Genomic DNA, 18,715 nt, shown 5'->3' on the forward strand with positions numbered 1-18,715 from the left:
ATTACTACTACTGCTACCCTCTTATTAATTCTGTAGAATTTGTCAATGTTGCCCACTATGTGGTTATGGATTAGGAATTCTACTCCGTATTGCTTCTTATCTGGGAGACCTCTATAGCAGAGGACATGTCCGTTATTCAGCACTGTATAAGCCTCACCAGTTCTAATCTCGCTAAGGCCAATGATATCCCAAACAATGTCTGATAGTTCCTCAAAGAGTCCTGCTAAGCTAGCCTCACTCAACAGAGTTCAGCTGTTAAAGGTTGTCAGGGTTAGTTTTCATTGGCAGCCTGTCCGGGTCCAGAGATTCTTAGCACCCTCTGCTGCATTACAGGTCTGACCACTGCCTTGGTCAGGTGCTCCGCAGCTGCTGGGGACTAAGGGCCATGGGTTAATTTTAGGAATCATCAGCAAGGGGCAGTTCAAAGGTGAGAGACACTGCCTGTCCACATTGCTTGAAATCAGCTAAAATTAAATTGGCAGGCTCTTGATAAGCCCCCGCAGGGGCGTCTGCGTCAGCAGGCGTTTGGTGTGTTGCGACACCACGTACCCGAGCACATGAGGGTTGGACCCTCCCGCGTGTAGCCGTGCGCGGCTTAGCAGTGTCCGGGGAAAAGGGGATCCTGGGGGTTGAGCCAATGCCGGGTGTTTGGACCTTTACGGCCCCTCGGCAGCGGCAACACACCCCTTTGGCCTCGGCTTTACGTAGACAGCACCTCCAGAATGACCCACCTGGGGGAAATCGGCAGTCACCCTTTCCTGTCTCTCTCTCCTCAAATCTTCGTCTTTATCTCTCACTTTTTGACCTGTCCTGTCTTCTTCTCTCTTCCATTTACTTCCTTTCTCCACGGCGGCAAGGGTTAACCTTGTGTGGCTATCCTACCTTGGGTACACCATATTTGGTTATAGTAACGGCGTTCGACTGGCGTCGTGCAGACTTGTACACAAGCTCTGCCGCATCCCCTCATTGGGCTCCGTGGTGGGTGGTCGGCGCTGTTGCCGAATTTTTATCTATTTACATGGAAACTTCTTTCCCCAAACTTCCTGATCGCCCTCAAAAACGAGGGTGCACCGAAGATGTCATGAAGTTTTTTGGCAATCGTACACAGAACTTTCCGCGCTTTCATGTCATCCACTCTGATAAGCCTGAGAAGACGGCGAGAATGATCTCACCTTTCGTTGTCTATAAATCTCTGATGGAAGTTTTCGGTACCGGATACTAAGCATCGAAAATGGCTAGCGGTGATCTTCTCCTAGAGCTCTGCGATCAGAAACAATATGAAAAACTTGAAAAACTGTCCAAACTTGTATCTTTTGGGGGTGTTCCAGTCACAGTGACCCCACACCGTACCATGAATACTACCTGTGGCGTTGCATCGGATGCTGATCTGCTAGAATTGTCTGAAGCTGAACTTCTAGAGGGTTGGAATGATCAGAACGTGATCAATGTTAAAAGAATTAAAATAAGACGTGACGGAAAAGAAATCAATACCATGCACCTAATATTTACATTTGGCTCAAGCAACCTACCCGACACTATCGAGACAGGGTATGTGAGAATCCGAGTGAGACCGTACATCCCAAATCCCCTACGATGCTTCAAGTGCCAGCGATTCGGCCACAGCTCACAGAACTGCCGAGGCCGCCAGACCTGTGCGAAATGCAGTGCCTACAAACACCTATCTGAAAAATGTGAAAACTCTCCCCACTGTGTGAACTGTGATGGGGAGCACACTGCGTACTCGCGGTCCTGCCCATCGTGGAAAAAAGAAAGGGAAATTGTAACAATTAAGGTAAAGAAAAATATAAGTTTCAAGGAGGCACGCAGGCGGGTATCCCACCTGCCCAAGAACTCTTTTGCCGATGTGACTTGTCAGGGGGCAGCGACACAAAGACTTCCGGCAGCTGTCCGAGCCACAGGCAGTGAGTTGGCAGTTACGCCATCTGCCCCCGAGGTGGTTGCAGCTGGCGCTGCTTCGCCAACCCAGCAGAAAGAACCATCGACCCTGAAGGTGGGTGCAGCCGACACTGCCTTAACCTCCCCGGCCCCTTCCAGCGCTGGCAACAGCCGGTGCAGCCAAATCCCTCAGGGAGCCCCATTGACCTCCGGGCTGGTGGGCGCAGGAGTCTTGCCCTCCAAGGCGGGACTCTCTCTGGTAACTTCTCACTCGCAAGAGCATGTGTCCGGCGCCTCACAAGAGGCAATGGGCACTACACCTATCCTCAAGGTGCACCAATCGCCTAAGCAGTGGCGAGGCTCCCTCGAACGCTTCAGAAAGGGCAAAACCCCTGTTACAGGGCCTCGAAAGAGTTCTGTAATCTAAGGCATCAATTCCGTTTCCGTACACACAGCACCAATTTACTTTAAATATGGATTATGGATACACAAATTATTCAATGGAATGTCAGAGGTCTTCTCAGAAACCTTGATGATGTACAAGATCTTATCCACAAACACAATTCAAAAGCGCTGTGTTCACAGGAAACACACTTAAAATCGAAACACACAAACTACAGTATGTTACGTTTCGCAAAGATCGCGATGATGCTGTCGCATCATCGGGCGGTGTTGCCATTGTTATTCATAAAAGCATAGCATGTCAACGTTTGCAGCTACAGACGTCTCTCGAAGCAGTGGCAGTTCGAGTTGTTCTCCTAAACAAACTCATCACCATCTGCTCGCTTTACATACCCCCGCATTACCAATTAAACAAACATGAATTTCAGTCCCTTATAGATCAATTGTGAGAACCTTATGTTGTTCTTGGCGATTTCAATGCACACAGCAGCTTGTGGGGAGACTCTCGTATCGATGTGCGAGGTCGTCTCGTTGAACAGTTCTTTTTTTCATCCGGTGCGTGTCTGCTGAATAAGAAGGAACCCACATATTACTGTCTTGCAAACAGAACCTTTTCTTCAATAGATCTTAGCCTTGTTTCCCCGTCTGTACTGCCTGAACTCTAATGGGAAGTTACCAACAATCCTTACAAAAGCGACCACTTTCCCATACTGCTAAGAACACCTAAAGAAAACGAATATCCACCACAGGCTCCTAGGTGGAAGATTGATACAGCCGATTAGGAGAAATTCCGAACTCTCACTGGTATCTCATGGGATGACATGTCCTCGTTAGGAATTGATGCTGCTGTGGAGTATTTTAGAGCCTTCATAATAGATGCCGCATCTAAATGGATATCGGGAGTAAATGGCTTGGCATGCAAACGGCGTGTCTCGTGGTGGAACGACGAATGTAGAATCGCTCGTAAGAAACAGAACAAAGCGTGGGGGTTGCTACGCGCCTCTCCCACTGTGGACAATCTTATCAACTTTAAGAAAGTAAAGTCCCAAGACAGGAGAATGCGCTGACAGGCTAGAAGAGAGAGTTGGCAGAAGTTTTTATAGGGCATCAACTACTATAATAATAATAGGATAATAATAGGATAATAATAGGATGTCGTCCTCTTAATAGGATAAGAGGGCGGCAAACATATTCACTCCCTTTGGTAAACACACAAGGTGATACCCTGCAAGACCAGGCCGATTCACTTGGGGAGCACTTTGAGCGTGTGTCGAGCTCAATCCGTTATTCCCAATCCTTTCTCAAATATAAACAAATAGAGGAATGTAAGCCAATCATACGAAAATCCAGACAGAATGGACCCTATAACCGGCCTTTCAGTATTGCCAAGTTTAGCGCTGCCTTGAACACATGCAAAAGCACTGCACCGGGACCTGACAGAGTCATGTATGATATGATCAGAAACTTACATACTGACACACAAGTTACACTACTCACACTTTTCAACACTATTTGGGCGGCAGGATACCTCCCATCTACATGGAAAGAAGCGATTGTGGTTCCTGTTCTGAAGCAGGGAAAAGACCCTTCCTTGGCAGCAAGTTATTGTCCGATAGCTCTTACAAATTGTCTGTGTTAGCTTTTTGAAAAAATTATTAATCGCAGACTCATTTCCTTGAACTCAACAATATGCTCGATCCCTATCAGTGTGGCTTCAGACAAGGGCGGTCGGCAACCAATCCTCTTGTGCGCATTGAAGGATATATCCGCGATGCATTTGTACACAAACAGTATTTCCTCTCGATATTCCTCAATATGGAGAAGGCACTTGACACAACATGGCATTACGGGATCTTGCGAGACTTGTCGGGAATGGGCATCCGTGGAAATATGTTGAAAATAATTGAAAGCTATTTGTCCAATCGTACCTTCCGTGTAAAAGTCGGTAATGCACTGTCATGTCCTTTTACGCAGGAAACTCATGTACCCCAGGGAGGCATGCTCAGCTGCACTCTCTTTATCGTTAAGATGAACACACTTCGTTCTTCACTGCCACCAGCCATTTTTTATTCCGTCTACGTAGACGATATACAGATAGGTTTCAAATCCTGCAACCTTGCAGTGTGTGAAAGACAGGTACAGCAGGGCCTAAACAAGGTGTCCAAGTGGGCAGACCAAAATGGATTTAAAATCAACCCGCACAAAAGTTATTGTGTTCTCTTCACAAGGGTTGCAATGTGGGCTTGTTGGTAATGGATATTCAAGGGGAGTACGATAGTGTGATTAAAAGATGGAAGTTAGCTAAAAAGGTTAAAAGTTAGTTGGTTGGTTGGTTAGTTAGTTAGTTAGTTAGTTAGTTAGTTAGTTAGTTGGTTAGTTAGTTAGAAGGTTGGAAGTTAGTGCTGTGTGTGTCCCTATGTGTCTTCTTTTGTCCCGTCTTCACAAGAAAGAGAGGCCTGGTACCTGATCCCTGTGTAGAACTGGGTGGCCAACAAATTCCCTTCAACAAAGAGCACAAATTTCTAGGTGGTAGTCTTGACTCCAGGCTCACTTTCATTTCACACATAAAATGTCTTAAAGAAAAATGTCTAAAAACCATGAACTTGCTTAAAGTTCTATCCCACACTACATGAGGTAGCGACAGTAGGTGCCTGTTGAATCTTTACAGGAGCCTAGTTTGATCACGACTTGACTATGGGGCCGTGGTTTATCACTCTGCCACACCGAGCGCGCTAAAGATGTTAGACCCCGTTCATCATCTGGGTATCCGCGTGGCCACTGGCGCATTTAGAACAAGCCCAGTCGAAAGTCTATATGCAGAGTCAGACGAGTGGTCACTACATTTTCAGAGAATGTACATCAGCTTTACCTATTTTCTCAATGTGCACTCCAATAAAGAACATCTGTGTTTCAAAACTGTTAACGACTTGACGTGTGAAACACTTTTTCATAATAAACCCTCTATGAGACTTCCTTTCTCACTGCGCACAAGAGAACTTAGCACGGAAATGGATGTCCCTGTTCTCGAACATCGCCTAATGCCTCCAGCTAAGCTATTACCACCCTGGGAGTGGCAGGTGATATACTGTGACGTATCCTTTGTAGAGGTCACAAAGCACGCACCTGAGCTCGAAATCTCTATGCATTTCTGTGAACTTCAGTCGAAGTACAGCTGCTCCAAATTCTACACAGACGCGTCAAAATCACATGCTGGTGTATCTTATGCTGCTGTTGGTCCCTCTCTTTCTAAATCTGACTTATTGAACCCGCAGACAAGTATCTTCACTGCAGAAGCCTATGCAGTACTGTCTGGAGTAAAACATATACAGAAATTAAAACTCGACAGAGCAATTGTATACACAGACTCGCTAAGTCTCGTAAAAGCGTTAATTTCATTACAAAAGCTTAAAATTCCTGTTTTCGTTGAACTTTACTCCCTCTTATACACTATTTATTTATCACATATACATGTAGTAATATGCTGGGTACCTGTCCATAGAGGTATCGAGGGTAATGTACTGGCTGATAAAATGGCCACATCACTCACATCACTAAACACTTTTCCTACAGCTGCTGTCCCTGTCACAGATCTGAAGCCTTTCTTGCGCAAGAAACTGCGACAACACTGGCAACGCATGTGGAATGCAGAAATAAACAATAAACTGCACGTTATAAAGCCACAGTTAGGTTTTTGGCCCTCCCCAACAAAATCACAGCGAACAGATGTCCTATTCTGCCGCCTCAGAATAGGGCACACATTTGGTACTCACAATTTTCTGCTTACTGGAAATGAACCGCCAACCTGTGGCCGATGTGGTGAGAGGCTGACCATCCTCCACGTCCTCTTGGAGTATCGCAAAGCCGAATCTGAAAGAAAAATTTTCCTCTTGCATATCGTTATTGCATACCTCTTCACCCAGCCATGTTTCTTGGTAAAGAACCATTTTTCAACACCAAAGTAGTCCTCAATTTTTTTAATGAGGTTGTCCTACATGTTATGAGCCCAATAAATTCGTAGTGCATCCTCTTTCCAGAGGATGCCACAGTGATAGTTGTTTTATATAGCACATGCCTCCAGGCCCTTGTGTCTCAAGGGCTCTAACGAGGCCATGGTGCTCTAATGAATTTTAGAAACTTATGCATTTTTTTATATCGTATCATTATTTTGCAATGGACCTTAGTGCTCATAGTACACGTCATTTGTCATCGCCATCATATTATTACACGTACACTTTACACACTTTACAGTGACTGTATTTTAGGCCCTTTTACAGTCACGTCACATCAACTTCATAGAACCCATCACTCCACTGAAATATCACTAACACTTGCATGGCGCTCTTTGGCCATACCTGGCCCTTGCGCCAATAAAAACCACACATTCATTCATTCTTTTTGATAAGCCACTGGGCAGTTGCGTCCTAAAAGAATTAATAAATCAACGTACCTAAACATTTTAAAAAGAAGAGGTGAGCTGTTACCACGTTGCAGTGCATTCTCAATAGTACTAGATAAATATATGTCACTAAATTGGAACAATGTGCAAACCGATACAAATGCCTCTCTTCTGCAGGTAAATGTGCTCATTAGAAGACACAGACACAATCATTCATAGCACCTAGTTTCTTTCCAATGGAACCGATATTACTCGACTCATCTGGTATCCGCTCCATTATTAACAATCTAGAAAGATCCTCTTTATGCGGTATTGATAGCATTACGCCCACATTCTTGCAGGGTACTACTGAATATAGTTTCATTATATTAAACCTGATTTTTACAAAATCACTGAACAATAGCTCCTTGCCCAGAGACTGGAAAAAAGGCAAGGTCATTCCGCTTCATAAGTTCGGCGACGCCCATAACCCATTCAACTACAGACCTATTTCCGTGATATCAGTACCATGTAAAATATTTGAACACATTTTCTCCCATCTTGTCAACTTTTTGTAATCAAACAGGTTTTTTCATAACAGTCAACATGGGTTACGCAAGTCCTTCTCACGTGAAACACAGTTATTAACATTTTGTAGCAATCTCCATACCTTTCTAAATGCTGGCTTTATAATAGACTGTATATTTTTAGATTTTGCAAAAGCCTTCGACAGAGTTAACTACCACTTACTCCTACTAAAACTCGGCGATCTAAACATTGATCCCCTGGTCTTCAACTGGATTCAAGAGTTTCTTTCTAAGCGTACACAATATGTAAGCATTAATGATAATGATTCTCCTGAAGTTCCGATCGGTTCAGGGGTACCTCAAGGCTATTTTTTAGCAGCCTTACTTTTTTAAATTTATATCAATGATCTTCTTCACCAAATTGCAAGTTCCATTTGTCTATTTGCTGGCGACTGTGTTATAGTATACCGCAAGATTGAAAGCACTAACGATACTTTTAACACTCCAGCATGATCGCAATAACACTACAGCATGGTGCAAGCTTTGGCTAATGAAACTAAAAACTTCTAAATGCAAAACAATGAGAGTTTCCCGTAACCAGTCAGCTTGCCCCGCCTACGTACTTAACGATACGCTGCGAAAAGGACGTTCCACGTCCGCCGCCAAGGTCTGTGAGTGGTGGCGCTGGCTAACACTCCCAGGGTTCTACTAGGACACATAAATACCCAAGAAAGTGGATGGGGAAACAGCGCCACGGTAGCTCAATTGGTAGAGCATCGCACGCGAAATGCGAAGGTTGTGGGTTCGGTTCCCACCTGCGGCAAGTTGTTTTTTCATCCACTTTAATTTCCATTAATTTATCGTTTCTTTATTTCATTTATTAAGCACAAGTAATTTCCCCTATGTTGTCCTTGGTGTCAGTGTTTGTTGGCTTCTTATGATACGACTAATAAAAATCGGGCCCGTCGGTTAACCCTCTTTCTTCCCCCTTGACCCAGTATTTTTTTACAAATATCTCGGTGTGCATATTACTAGCAATCTTTCTTAGAAAAGACACATTGAATACATCACGTCAAAAGCTAACCGCATGCTTGGTTATCTCACACATAACTTTTCTTAAGCTCCACCGAAACTAAAACAACAACTTTACGTCACTTATGTCAGACCTAACCTTGAATATGCATGCTCAATATGGGACCCTGGGCATGCTGCTCTAATAAATATCCTTGAAAGTGTGCAAAATCGATCGCTCCGATTCATTCTTAACAATTATCATCGTACTGCTAGTGTTACTAACATGAAACTTGCTCTTGGCATTCCCCTTCTCTCTTCCCGCAAAAAATTATCTCGTCTCTCCCTCTTCCACAAAATCTACTATCATAACCATGAGCTCAAGTCCCGGTACATTACCCCAGTATCTTATATCTCCGCACGGGTCGATCATCGCTTTAAAGTTCATGTACCTGCGCAGCGCACAGTCACCTACTCATACTCATTCTTGCCGAGAACATGTCTTGAGTGGAACCGCCTGCCTGCGTCACTAGTTGCTATCACAGATACAGATCGTTTTCGCAGAGCACTAACAAACGAATTATAAACCTACTTCAAAACTGCGTCACTACCGTGTTGTCACCTATTGCTATCGTTTTCTTTCATTGCTATTATTCCGTGTTTTCGTTTTTCTATACTTGTTAGTACTTGATTTTCAAGTGTTCATTTTTGCTATGTTACTTTTATGCTCATTTACCTGTAGTTGCTGTATTTTCTTTGCGATATAACTATGTTCTTCACTTCTCCTTGTATTTATTTTATATGTACTGATATACTAAAGCCCCTCCCCTCTATAATGCTTCTTCTAAGCCCTGAGGGAAATAAATAAATAAATAAATAAATAAGGGTGTTCAAATAAAATTACAATAGGGACATAAACATCCGACTGTCATTTCAACTTTGCTCACCAATGCAGCCTCGTCATAGTTAGTAATGCATTTAAACACAGCTGTAAACAGTCTAGAGCGAGGAACACAATAGGTCCTCTATGTCCACTGAAAATTCGTAGCCCACACTGTTGCAACCCCGAAAAAACTGAACAACTTGGTCAGAATTCTTAGTGAGGTACGGGTCCTTAACCTTAAGTGCATTAAGAGCTGTTAGAAGAAAACTACTGACCTGATATTGCCACGTCCCTTTCTCGCCTATAATAGACTGAAACGGGTTCTCTATTGTGTGTGTTTTCACACTAAAAAATGCAGCTGGAGTGTCCCGTTAGTGATTCAAGATTTGTTGGGCCAGTTTTACGCATCCCCATTCTTCACATAGTTTAACAGCAGTTATTTTAACTTTTGCTAAACTGACTTTAGTTTGGTTGAAATTTTTTGTTGATGGCCTGCAAGGATTTCTCATTAAACGTGCTTTCTATCTTCTAAATCGAACTAACTTGCCCAAGAAGTTTTATTAGAAATTACAAAAGTTTCGTCTTCAGATCACTTCCTGCAGAAGTAATAACTTATGTGGAAAAGCTGTTCGAATAGTGAAATTTATTAATCGATTATGAACAGTTAGAAAAAGAGACCATTGAATATGGAATAAAATACTGGATATTTTCTCATTTCTACACAATGTGAAATATAAAGTTTGAACGGGAGCCCATCTGGTAAAAAAACTTATTTGCATTATTTGATAAGGACACATAATGTCATTCACAACTGCACATGCAGTCAGCTGAGGGCCTTCTACAGCTCCCTTCAGTTATCTGGTGTACTGTGAAAATGACAGTATGGAACAAGGGGACAGCATGTCACCAGATGCACATAGTGTTGTTTTCATTGAAGGAGTCAAGTATAATACTACAGCACTGCGTGCTGTTTAAAGAGATGCAACCTGGGTGAGATTGGCCAAGTAAAAAAAAAATTGCTTTGCTTAAATTTAGACAACAAATTCATAGGCTACCTAAATGGGAGGCATTATTACAGAATGACTGGAAAGGATTTTACAGAAGTTGGGTTCTCTATCTGTTCTTTGGGGGAGCCTCTCCACAGCATCTGCAGCTGTCTTGCAGCAGAATCATTAAGGATAGTTCCTGCTTGGATCAGTCCTTTTTCACTGACACTCCTACAAGTGTTGTTATTCCTTATTTTTGAACAGAAACAAATATTCCACAAGTTTGAATAGTGAATTGTCAAGTGGAATACAAGGACTATTTGATTCGTATTAAAAATATTGAATATTTACAAGTCCCTAGCTTGTAGATAATGATATGAGCAAATAAATGTTTCTGAAGTCTTTTCTTGGTCATTTATCATGAATCATTAAGCTATGCACAGATATTAGAACACCAAAAAGTAGTGAATTGAAATCGTGAAATGCTTCAAACTGATGTGAGATAATTAATTTTTTTTTTGTCACTAGCTGTTCTTACAGTAACTAACACTGCGCCGTGTGTGTTACAGAGGCATGTGCACCTAGACACCTGCATGCATTAATGTATTTCTGGTGCACCTGCACTTGTGCTGTGCCTCATTATCTATTTGTGTTTATTTAGTTTACAAAATTTTCTTTTTGTTTCCTTTTATTTTGGTGCCATAGACTGCATGTCACAGTGGAAGGGTGCATCCTCAACGCTGGGCAATGGCTCTTCATCTGAGCATTCTCCTCCAGCCATGTGGGGCAACGCACTCAGTAACTCGATGCCTCCCGATGCTGAGTCCTAAGACACTGCCTGCAGGAGTTTTGCTATTACCTTCTGTTATAGGTGCCTAGGGATCATGTGTCTGACACTGACAGTCACGCCTGGCATCTGTCCCCGCGTTTGTGAAAGTGCCTTCTTGAGAAGTTTTCGTGCTAGGACAATACCAGCTAAGCTAACAACTTTGCACAATCCAATGTGGGTATGACAGCGACTGAATTCGTGTGTAACTGTTCTTACCACTTAGTATGTTTTGTAAGGTAGTTGTACAGTGAAACTGTACTTCAGGGATCCTAAACATATTATTTTCTCCTTTGGTAAGTGCTGACCAGTTTCTATGCTTTCAATTCCTGAATACATAGCTCTTAACTTTACTGATGTAATCTGCTAAGTATTTTTTTTTTTTTTTTTTTGCTTAAGAATGTAATCCAGTGCTACTTTTTTTGGCGAGGACACAGAAAGACATCACAGGATGGGTGCTGTCCTGTCAACGTCCATCCTGTCATGTCTTACTGTGTCCTCATCAAAACAAGTAGTGCTGGCTTACTTTCTTAAGAAACATAGTTATGTAAGGCTTCATGGCGCAAAAGCAACCAAGCCTATGATGCGCCATTATAAGAAAGAAAAATGCATCACCAACTAGCCCCACTATGTGTTTTGTTGACTGTTCATTAATTAGTATCAATACGTTTCACATTGAAGTTAGAATGGTACAAACAATAATTAAGTGTTGGATGAGCAAGCAATTAGTATTTTTTTATTGGCGCAAAAATGTGGAAGGTGGGGGAAGGGAGCATACTCAATAATATCAATTCATGTGAAAAAAAAAAAACACATCTGCAGAACGGCACAGAACTTATTTAAGAGCCCCGCTTTTTCTTGTCACATCCAGACGATATTTGAATGAGGCACTCAGCATTTGCTTGTAATACCTCCAAGAAATCGCCATCAAGGTGCCTGTTTTTCTTTTGTACTGACAACTGCTAGAAACTTTGTTAAGTTGATGGTGGACCCAATGCTTGTGTACCGAATGCTATGCATCTTTTCACTGAGATATGGCATATACATCACTCATGCTTTCTGAGAGGGAGGCTTTCTCTTCTGGTCATTCCACTTCCTCACAAAAATTGAGCATGATGGGTCATTAAGATGATACTATGAAGATGCTTGTGTGCTGAAACTAAAAACACCGCAAAGTAGTTCTGTACTTCAAAGTAAGGCTGTTTTTTTTCCATTCATGTGTGCGCGCCTTTAATATATTCTTCATGTCCCATTCGAAGGGCCAATGCATGGGCACACTTTTTATGCACAGAGCCATTATCCACATTGTCTTACCTGTGCCAGAGCTCAAGGGACTACCTAGTCAGCAAATGCTGTTGTTTGCTTCCCCGTGCAGAATACATTTATTGGTGCCTTGTGCTGTGGTGATATTTCACTGCTTTGTAAATATGTATATGTTCCTTACATTGCTTTCACCAGGGCTATACTCTATCTTACCAAATCTGTGCAGTGCAAATAAAGCTTCAGGTCATGTTCCAACAAGCAGGGATGTGATCCAGGAGGTTGGGATTTGGGGCAAGTTGGTGTAGCTTATTTTCATGGTACAATGCAGAATGTAACTGGGCACAGACAAATAAACTACACACTAGAAGTGCTGTTTCTAGTTTAAACTGGACACACACAGCACTTTATGCCCATTTTATTTGTGCCCGGTCGTGTTCTGCTCTGTGTATCCTAAGTCAGACCAGAAGGAATTGTCCAATGCCTGCCACTGATCCTTTTGTATGGAATGCTTTGATGGAAGAATCACTGAGTTGTGTACAGTGTGCAAGTCATTTTTTCTCTGCGACATGCAGGCGGTTCTTGCTTCTGGTTGGCTGATTGCACCCGTAGCTTCCAATGCATTGTACAGACTCAGTGAGACATTGTTTACTACAGCATGGTATTTTCTTTTGTGGAACACAGAGGGCACATTTTTGGAAGTGGTTCTACAGTGGCGACACCAGGCTGAAGCCAAGTGCAACCACTACTTTAACGAATTAGTCTTGAGAAAGTAATCTCCTCTGGTGTGTTGGAGCTGTAACCTTGTTTTTACCATCCACCAAGTTCAAACTGCTTTTCCTTTTTTTTACCACTGTGCATTTCACTTGTTGTTTTCAGGGATGCACAAAAGGCACTGGTTACACTCTGTAATCACTTTTATATGGAGTGATCATTTTAGGTTTTCCTGACTTTTCAAAAATTGCCTGTTGCAGGTAACCTAATTCTACTCCTTAAGCAGAATTATCAGAAAAGTGTACATCACTGCATCAGAATTCTAAACACATATCCGATTAATTTTTAAATGTTGCTAATTAAGTTCCCAATCAATTACATTATGGCACATATTGCAATTTACTAATTGTAGCTGCTGAGGTTGCAAGGCATATCCACTTAGAATGACTTTCCATAATGACACCAGTTTGGAGACGGGCACCGTCATACTCACCATAAAAATGCGCTGTTGTTCTAATTAAATTTTAACAAAGCACCTTTTTTTGCATTGAAGCACAAAAGTAACTGGAACATCCATATTTTGTCCAACACATTGGGAAATAATATCTCGGAAATGGTGTAGCTGTAGCGATCCATTTCAAGTGGTTGTCTTGCAAGTTCACCAGCTACAGTTCGTAAATTGCAGTATGTGCCATAAAGTAATTAAATTAATCTTGCATTTTTATTAATCATCTGAATATGCGCTTAGGTTTCTCGTGCTAGGAATGTCCGCCTTTTCGAATAATCCAGCTACAGGACAAGAATTATGCTATCTGCCATAGGTGATTTTTAAGAATTCCGGTAAACTTAAAAATGATCACCCTGTATACGTTCTTTGCTTGTTAAGTTTAGGAGAGATCAAGTGTAATGTGGTCACTTGTGAACCTATTTTGTGCTTTGTTAATTTACTCTGGTATGCATTCACTTTTACTCAAAGTAGGCAGCACCAAGTCCTTTCGCTACACCTTTAATCTTTGTTCTATTAGCAGTAGGAATGGAGTTTCTCAATTAATTTTGTTTCTTTTGTTTTAGCCATTCCATGAGGCATAATTGTTTGCTTGGCATAACTTGTTGTATAATGCTTTTCTTTTTGCTTTTGTCAAGCGCTGCCATTTCATATAATAAGCTGTGATGGGCTGATGTGCAGTAGAGTTTATAGTGCAGCACTGTTGCTCAGCAGAGTTGTAAATATGGTCAGTTATCGCAGCACTGGTGGCCATTACATTTTTGCCACATTGTCTTCGCAGTGGGGGCCATTACATTGTGTCGACAGCTGTGCTGTTTTTTAACCACATTCCTTCTGAGTGATCGTTTAAGTTAGTAAATAATACCTTGTTATTTGTGCTGTGTATGAGACTTCATTTTGTAACATGCAGTCTACTTACAATGAGGATGGGGACACAAGATGTCTCTTTAACCATATGCCAATGACTGGGATCATGAATTTGTCTGTGTTCATTCTGTACAGCCAAGCTTTCCTGTGAAACTGGCTGTTATAATGATGCATGTAAATTGTGACTGGCACACATGTACAGGAGGCACTCTATCTCTGCTTTAAAATATTGTGTAGATGGCATGAAAATTGATGTGCCGTAGACTTTGCTAATTGTCTAGACTAGCAGTTTGATCTAGATGACAGCTACCTGGTTACTTCATGCGTGGCTGTGCTGGTTTCTCTTGCTTTCCTTTATTCCACAGGCTTTTCATTGGCAACCTTAACAGTGGCCCTTTCTTCCAAGAAGATCACGTAAATCATCCTTGCTGGCTGATGTTTTAAAATGTACTAGCCTACTCTACGCATGTTATTGTGTAATTCTTGATCAGTGGTGTCGCATATGACAATCAATTTCGTGTGCTCTATTAATTGAGTGCACCTGCTAGTCTCCTGTTGTTCTTGAAGCAATAAAAGCTATATTTATACATGACCTTGGAGAGTTCAAATTAGAGAAGTCGAGTTGGCTTCACAATGAAGTAGTGAGGCGATTTGTTTCGACTTTGGGCAGTAACGAAATCAATTATGTAGACTCGACGCGCCGTAGTAGCCTAGTCGCTATGGCGTTGAGCTGCTAAGCACGAGATCGAGTCCCGGCACGGAGCCCGCATTTTAACGGGGGAAACGCCCATGTAACGTGCATTGGGTGCACGTTAAAGAGCCCCAGGTGGTCAAAATTAAGCCGGAACCCTCCACTATGGCATGCCTCATAATTAAGTCATGATTTTGGCATGTAAAAGCCCAGAATTCTTTTTAATTATGTTGACTCGTACATTGACCATCATAACCGAGTGACTGTAGTTTTCTATGCTGAAAAGGTTTAACGAGGGACTTTTGCAGATGGCCTTAGCAAAGGTAAGAAACATAATGGCATTGCTAAATACCCAAATACATTTTGCCATTGCATTTGTTGGCTGCCACACTGATAAATTCGGGTTTTGAAGTTCAATAAATTTAATTTCTATAGTGTTGGGGGGGGCTATGCCGAATCTTTAAGAAACGTATATACGTGTGACCAGCGGTTTGGCGACAAGACCTTTTGAGGAAACGTCGTACTCATTGCAGTACATGCGTGTTCCATTGCCCGCGCTAAATCTATAAGATGTTCCAGAAAATGTGTTAAAAATGCCTTAAGATAGGGAAGATGCAACAGTTAAGCGATTTCCCGCGTATTGAGTTTACCAGGACGACGTTCATTTCAAAATGCCTCGAGGTAATTAGACCAGTTATGAAAATTAAACCAACTTTATAACTGAAAGAGTGAGAATTAATTCAAGCGCAAGAATTGAAGCAAGTCGTCTAATTACAGGGTGTCTACCAACCGGGAATTCTCAGGGAATTTAAATAGTCTGGAAATACTCGGAGACAACTCAAAGAACTTGTGCTTCTATCAAGGAAAATTAGCTGTAATTTTATTGAAAGGGAACGAAAGTCGTGTTAGTGCTGGCTCCAGTAACAGAGGAATCGCAACGAATCGTAATTGACGCCATGTCATCGGCCCGAGGTATTGCCAGAGTAGTTAACGACCTATTTTCCTGACGCCCGATTTTTCGGACATGCCCGATAATTCGCACAGCTTCGCGGCACCATCACGTACTCCATATAGTCAATGTATATTGCCCTGACTGCAGGTCTGAAATGGCATTAATCAAAGCCACCACCGCCGCCATTTTGCTTATCTCGCCTCCTCTAACCGGCACTCTCGCACGCAGATCCGCTGGCAGCCGTAGCCACCACCGCGGCAACGTTAGGCCTAGCTGCTTCTACGTTCGCTATTAAGCTCATTGCCGTGCGGTGCCATGTCTTTCATTAAACGAATTCACCGCTGTCAGCAATGGCACCGACTGCGCCTTTGTAATCCTCGCGATTGGCTTCGAAGCTCGCAAAGCACAGCGCGTTGCGTAATGCCAGTCTCCGAAAGTTAGCTTCGCCTCTGTACAGCAGTGTGACGCGGTGAAGCATAACAAGCGTGAGAAGGGGCAATTGTCACGGGACACAATATGTATTCCTTAATTATACACGTGTGCACCCCCGTCTCCTGTCACAGTATGAGCACTGATATGCCTAATAAGTGTACTGGCAGGCCTTAGGAGCTTTTTCGGATGTGCCTGCGGCAATTGGAGCCCTTAAGGGCAGTTAAACACATGCATTCATTTTTTTTTTTTTTCGGATGTTTTTGCGGTCCCTAGGGAGTCCGAAAAAATCGGACGTTCGCTGTACAACTGACCAAGAGGATGCTTCAAATGGTCCATGGGGCGAACGCGTGGCGGAAGGAGGATGAGAACAGAAAGGACCAACGCACTGAGGAATTAACGGGAAAGGAAGCGTGCCGCCGCCTCTTTGAAGGAGCTTGAGCTCAAAAAACAAAGTGTTGGCTGACGCCGAGATGCAGATGTCCCTCATCCAAACCAAAATAAACTCTTTAAAGCAGTGAAACCCAACACTGAGATATTGTGTACGGGCAGAGAGTATGTCAGGACAGTTGAGGTTGACTTTCCAGCTGCTGAGAGAGAATCTTAGTTGTGACAAAGTTCAGGGCCGGTATTTTGTAGCGATGCCTTTTCCGATTCTATGCTTTTTCGGGCTTTTCGCGCTTGGCCAGTGGTCAGATCGACGGTCTGCCCACATTATCAACGGGATCAGGCGGCCGTGTGTGGTGGATGATAAGAATAGCATAGAATAAGGCATAAGGCATAGCTACAAGATAGCGGCCCAGGCCTCATACCGATGAGCTTGTGGGAGATATGGGGTTCTCCTCCGTACTCCTCTTGGGACAAAGGAACGACAACACAGTAGTGCAAACAATCACAAGGGCATTTATTGCACTACTGTGTTGTCGTTCCTTTGTCCCAAGAGGAGTACGGAGGAGAACCCCATATCTCCCACATCTGGCGCCCAACGTGGGGCCCGAACCCACGACCCTGAGATTAAGGGTCTCATGCTCTACCGACTGAGCTAGCCGGGCTGCTATCCGCAAAACATGCCGATGGGCGCGCGACAAATTTAGAAGTCCGACTCACCGCGAGCGAGCGAATATGTTCGCCCCATGCTGGATCCCAACGCCTGGTCGTTCGCGTGTACGGTCACGCGAATCGTGTCCAAGGCGGCCACGCGAGACGGTCTCTCAGAAGCATGGTCCGCCGCGCGCGTGCGGAATGTCCACGCTGTTCGCCGACCCGCCGGGAAAGAGCAAGCGCCTTTCTTTCGGCGCCCAAGTAACCTCTTCTGTCGGCGGCGTTAGCAGCGCAACACTCCCGCCATCTCTCGCACTGCGCTTCAACCACTCCGACCGCCGCGGGCGCCAGGCCACGCGGCGGGCGAAGCCGCCCTGCAGGAGACGAGCTATGCGGGAAAACTAGATCTCAGGGGAGGCGTGAGAGTCACGCATCCCCACAAGCTTGCTATCAGTTCATAGAAATAGCTCATATTCGAAAATATTTACTTCTGTATGCATTTCCTTTTAATTTGTATTTGAAAATGTTCGACTCAACTTGGAATGGGCTTTACCATTTTCTTATTCGCTTCCTTCTGTTTTATTTTTACTTTTTTTATTTTATTTATTTATTTATTTATTTATTTATTTATTTATTTATTTATTTATTTATTTCGAATACTGTTAGCCCTTTTTGGGCTGGTACAGGGTGGGAGGATTGGCACATTTTGTCAACACTTCAAGCAATGAAACTAAATAAATACATCACGAGAGGTACATTTGCAGCTTCCGTTCAAATGATTGTACAGTCATTGTGTCATCGAAAATGTGTACAACAAGGGCATCCCAGTCTTCAATTGTCTTAACAAGGGGATAATATTTAAAAACATCAATTCTGACATTGTAAAGCATAAAAACATAAGGGTGATTCACACGGGGAGAGACTCCGCCAGGACGTAACAAATAGTGCGACTGATCTAAGTTAAATTTATCAATAGAGAGCTGGTACAAAAACTTCAGTCGTGCGATTTTTCTGCGTGTTGCCAGTGTCGGATAAACTTGCTCTTGCGAGCAAAGTGGTTACGGACTGTGTTTTGCGATACGCTGAAAATATAAGCCGTACTGCAAGTCTCTGAATGCGTTCAAGTTGGTTAATCTGATATTGCTGGTGAGGATCGCATATAACACTAGCATATTCCAAAGAAGGGCGTACAACGGCTGTATACGCCTTAAGTTTAACTGCAGGCGTTGCATGCGCCAATTTTCTTTTCAAAAATCCAAGTTTTCGCTGAGCAGATCCACATATGTTATTTACATGATATGGTGACACCAAAATACATTAGTTTTGTCGTGCGGGCTATTTGTTTGATGC

At 43.0% G+C, this 18,715-nt stretch overlaps 1 protein-coding gene and 1 non-coding gene across 10 annotated transcripts in view; one reads left to right on the plus strand and one right to left on the minus strand.

Annotated features, from left to right (window-relative positions):
- The window catches only part of LOC140219924 (sodium-independent sulfate anion transporter-like), a 521,780-nt gene extending 506,936 nt beyond the window's left edge, over positions 1 to 14,844 (plus strand). For 6 of the 9 annotated variants that reach the window (XM_072290106.1, XM_072290099.1, XM_072290105.1 and 3 more), the window contains exon 20: positions 10,786 to 10,874. Coding sequence is in view for 2 of the 9 variants with exons in the window: in XM_072290102.1 (XP_072146203.1) it covers positions 10,786 to 10,910 (125 nt within the window). In the remaining 7 variants the exon portion in view is untranslated. Of the gene's footprint in view, positions 1 to 333; positions 428 to 10,785 lie in introns of all 9 variants that reach the window. The other 3 variants (XM_072290103.1, XM_072290101.1, XM_072290102.1) reach the window with 3 other exon arrangements.
- Positions 14,845 to 17,303: 2,459 nt separating this feature from the next.
- On the minus strand, positions 17,304 to 17,376 carry TRNAK-CUU (transfer RNA lysine (anticodon CUU)). The gene has a single exon. It is a non-coding gene; the product is annotated as a tRNA-Lys (tRNA).
- Positions 17,377 to 18,715: the final 1,339 nt, after the last annotated feature.

Source organism: Dermacentor andersoni, chromosome 8 (genome assembly GCF_023375885.2).
Source record: "Dermacentor andersoni chromosome 8, qqDerAnde1_hic_scaffold, whole genome shotgun sequence".
Taxonomy (NCBI): Eukaryota; Metazoa; Arthropoda; class Arachnida; order Ixodida; family Ixodidae; genus Dermacentor; species Dermacentor andersoni.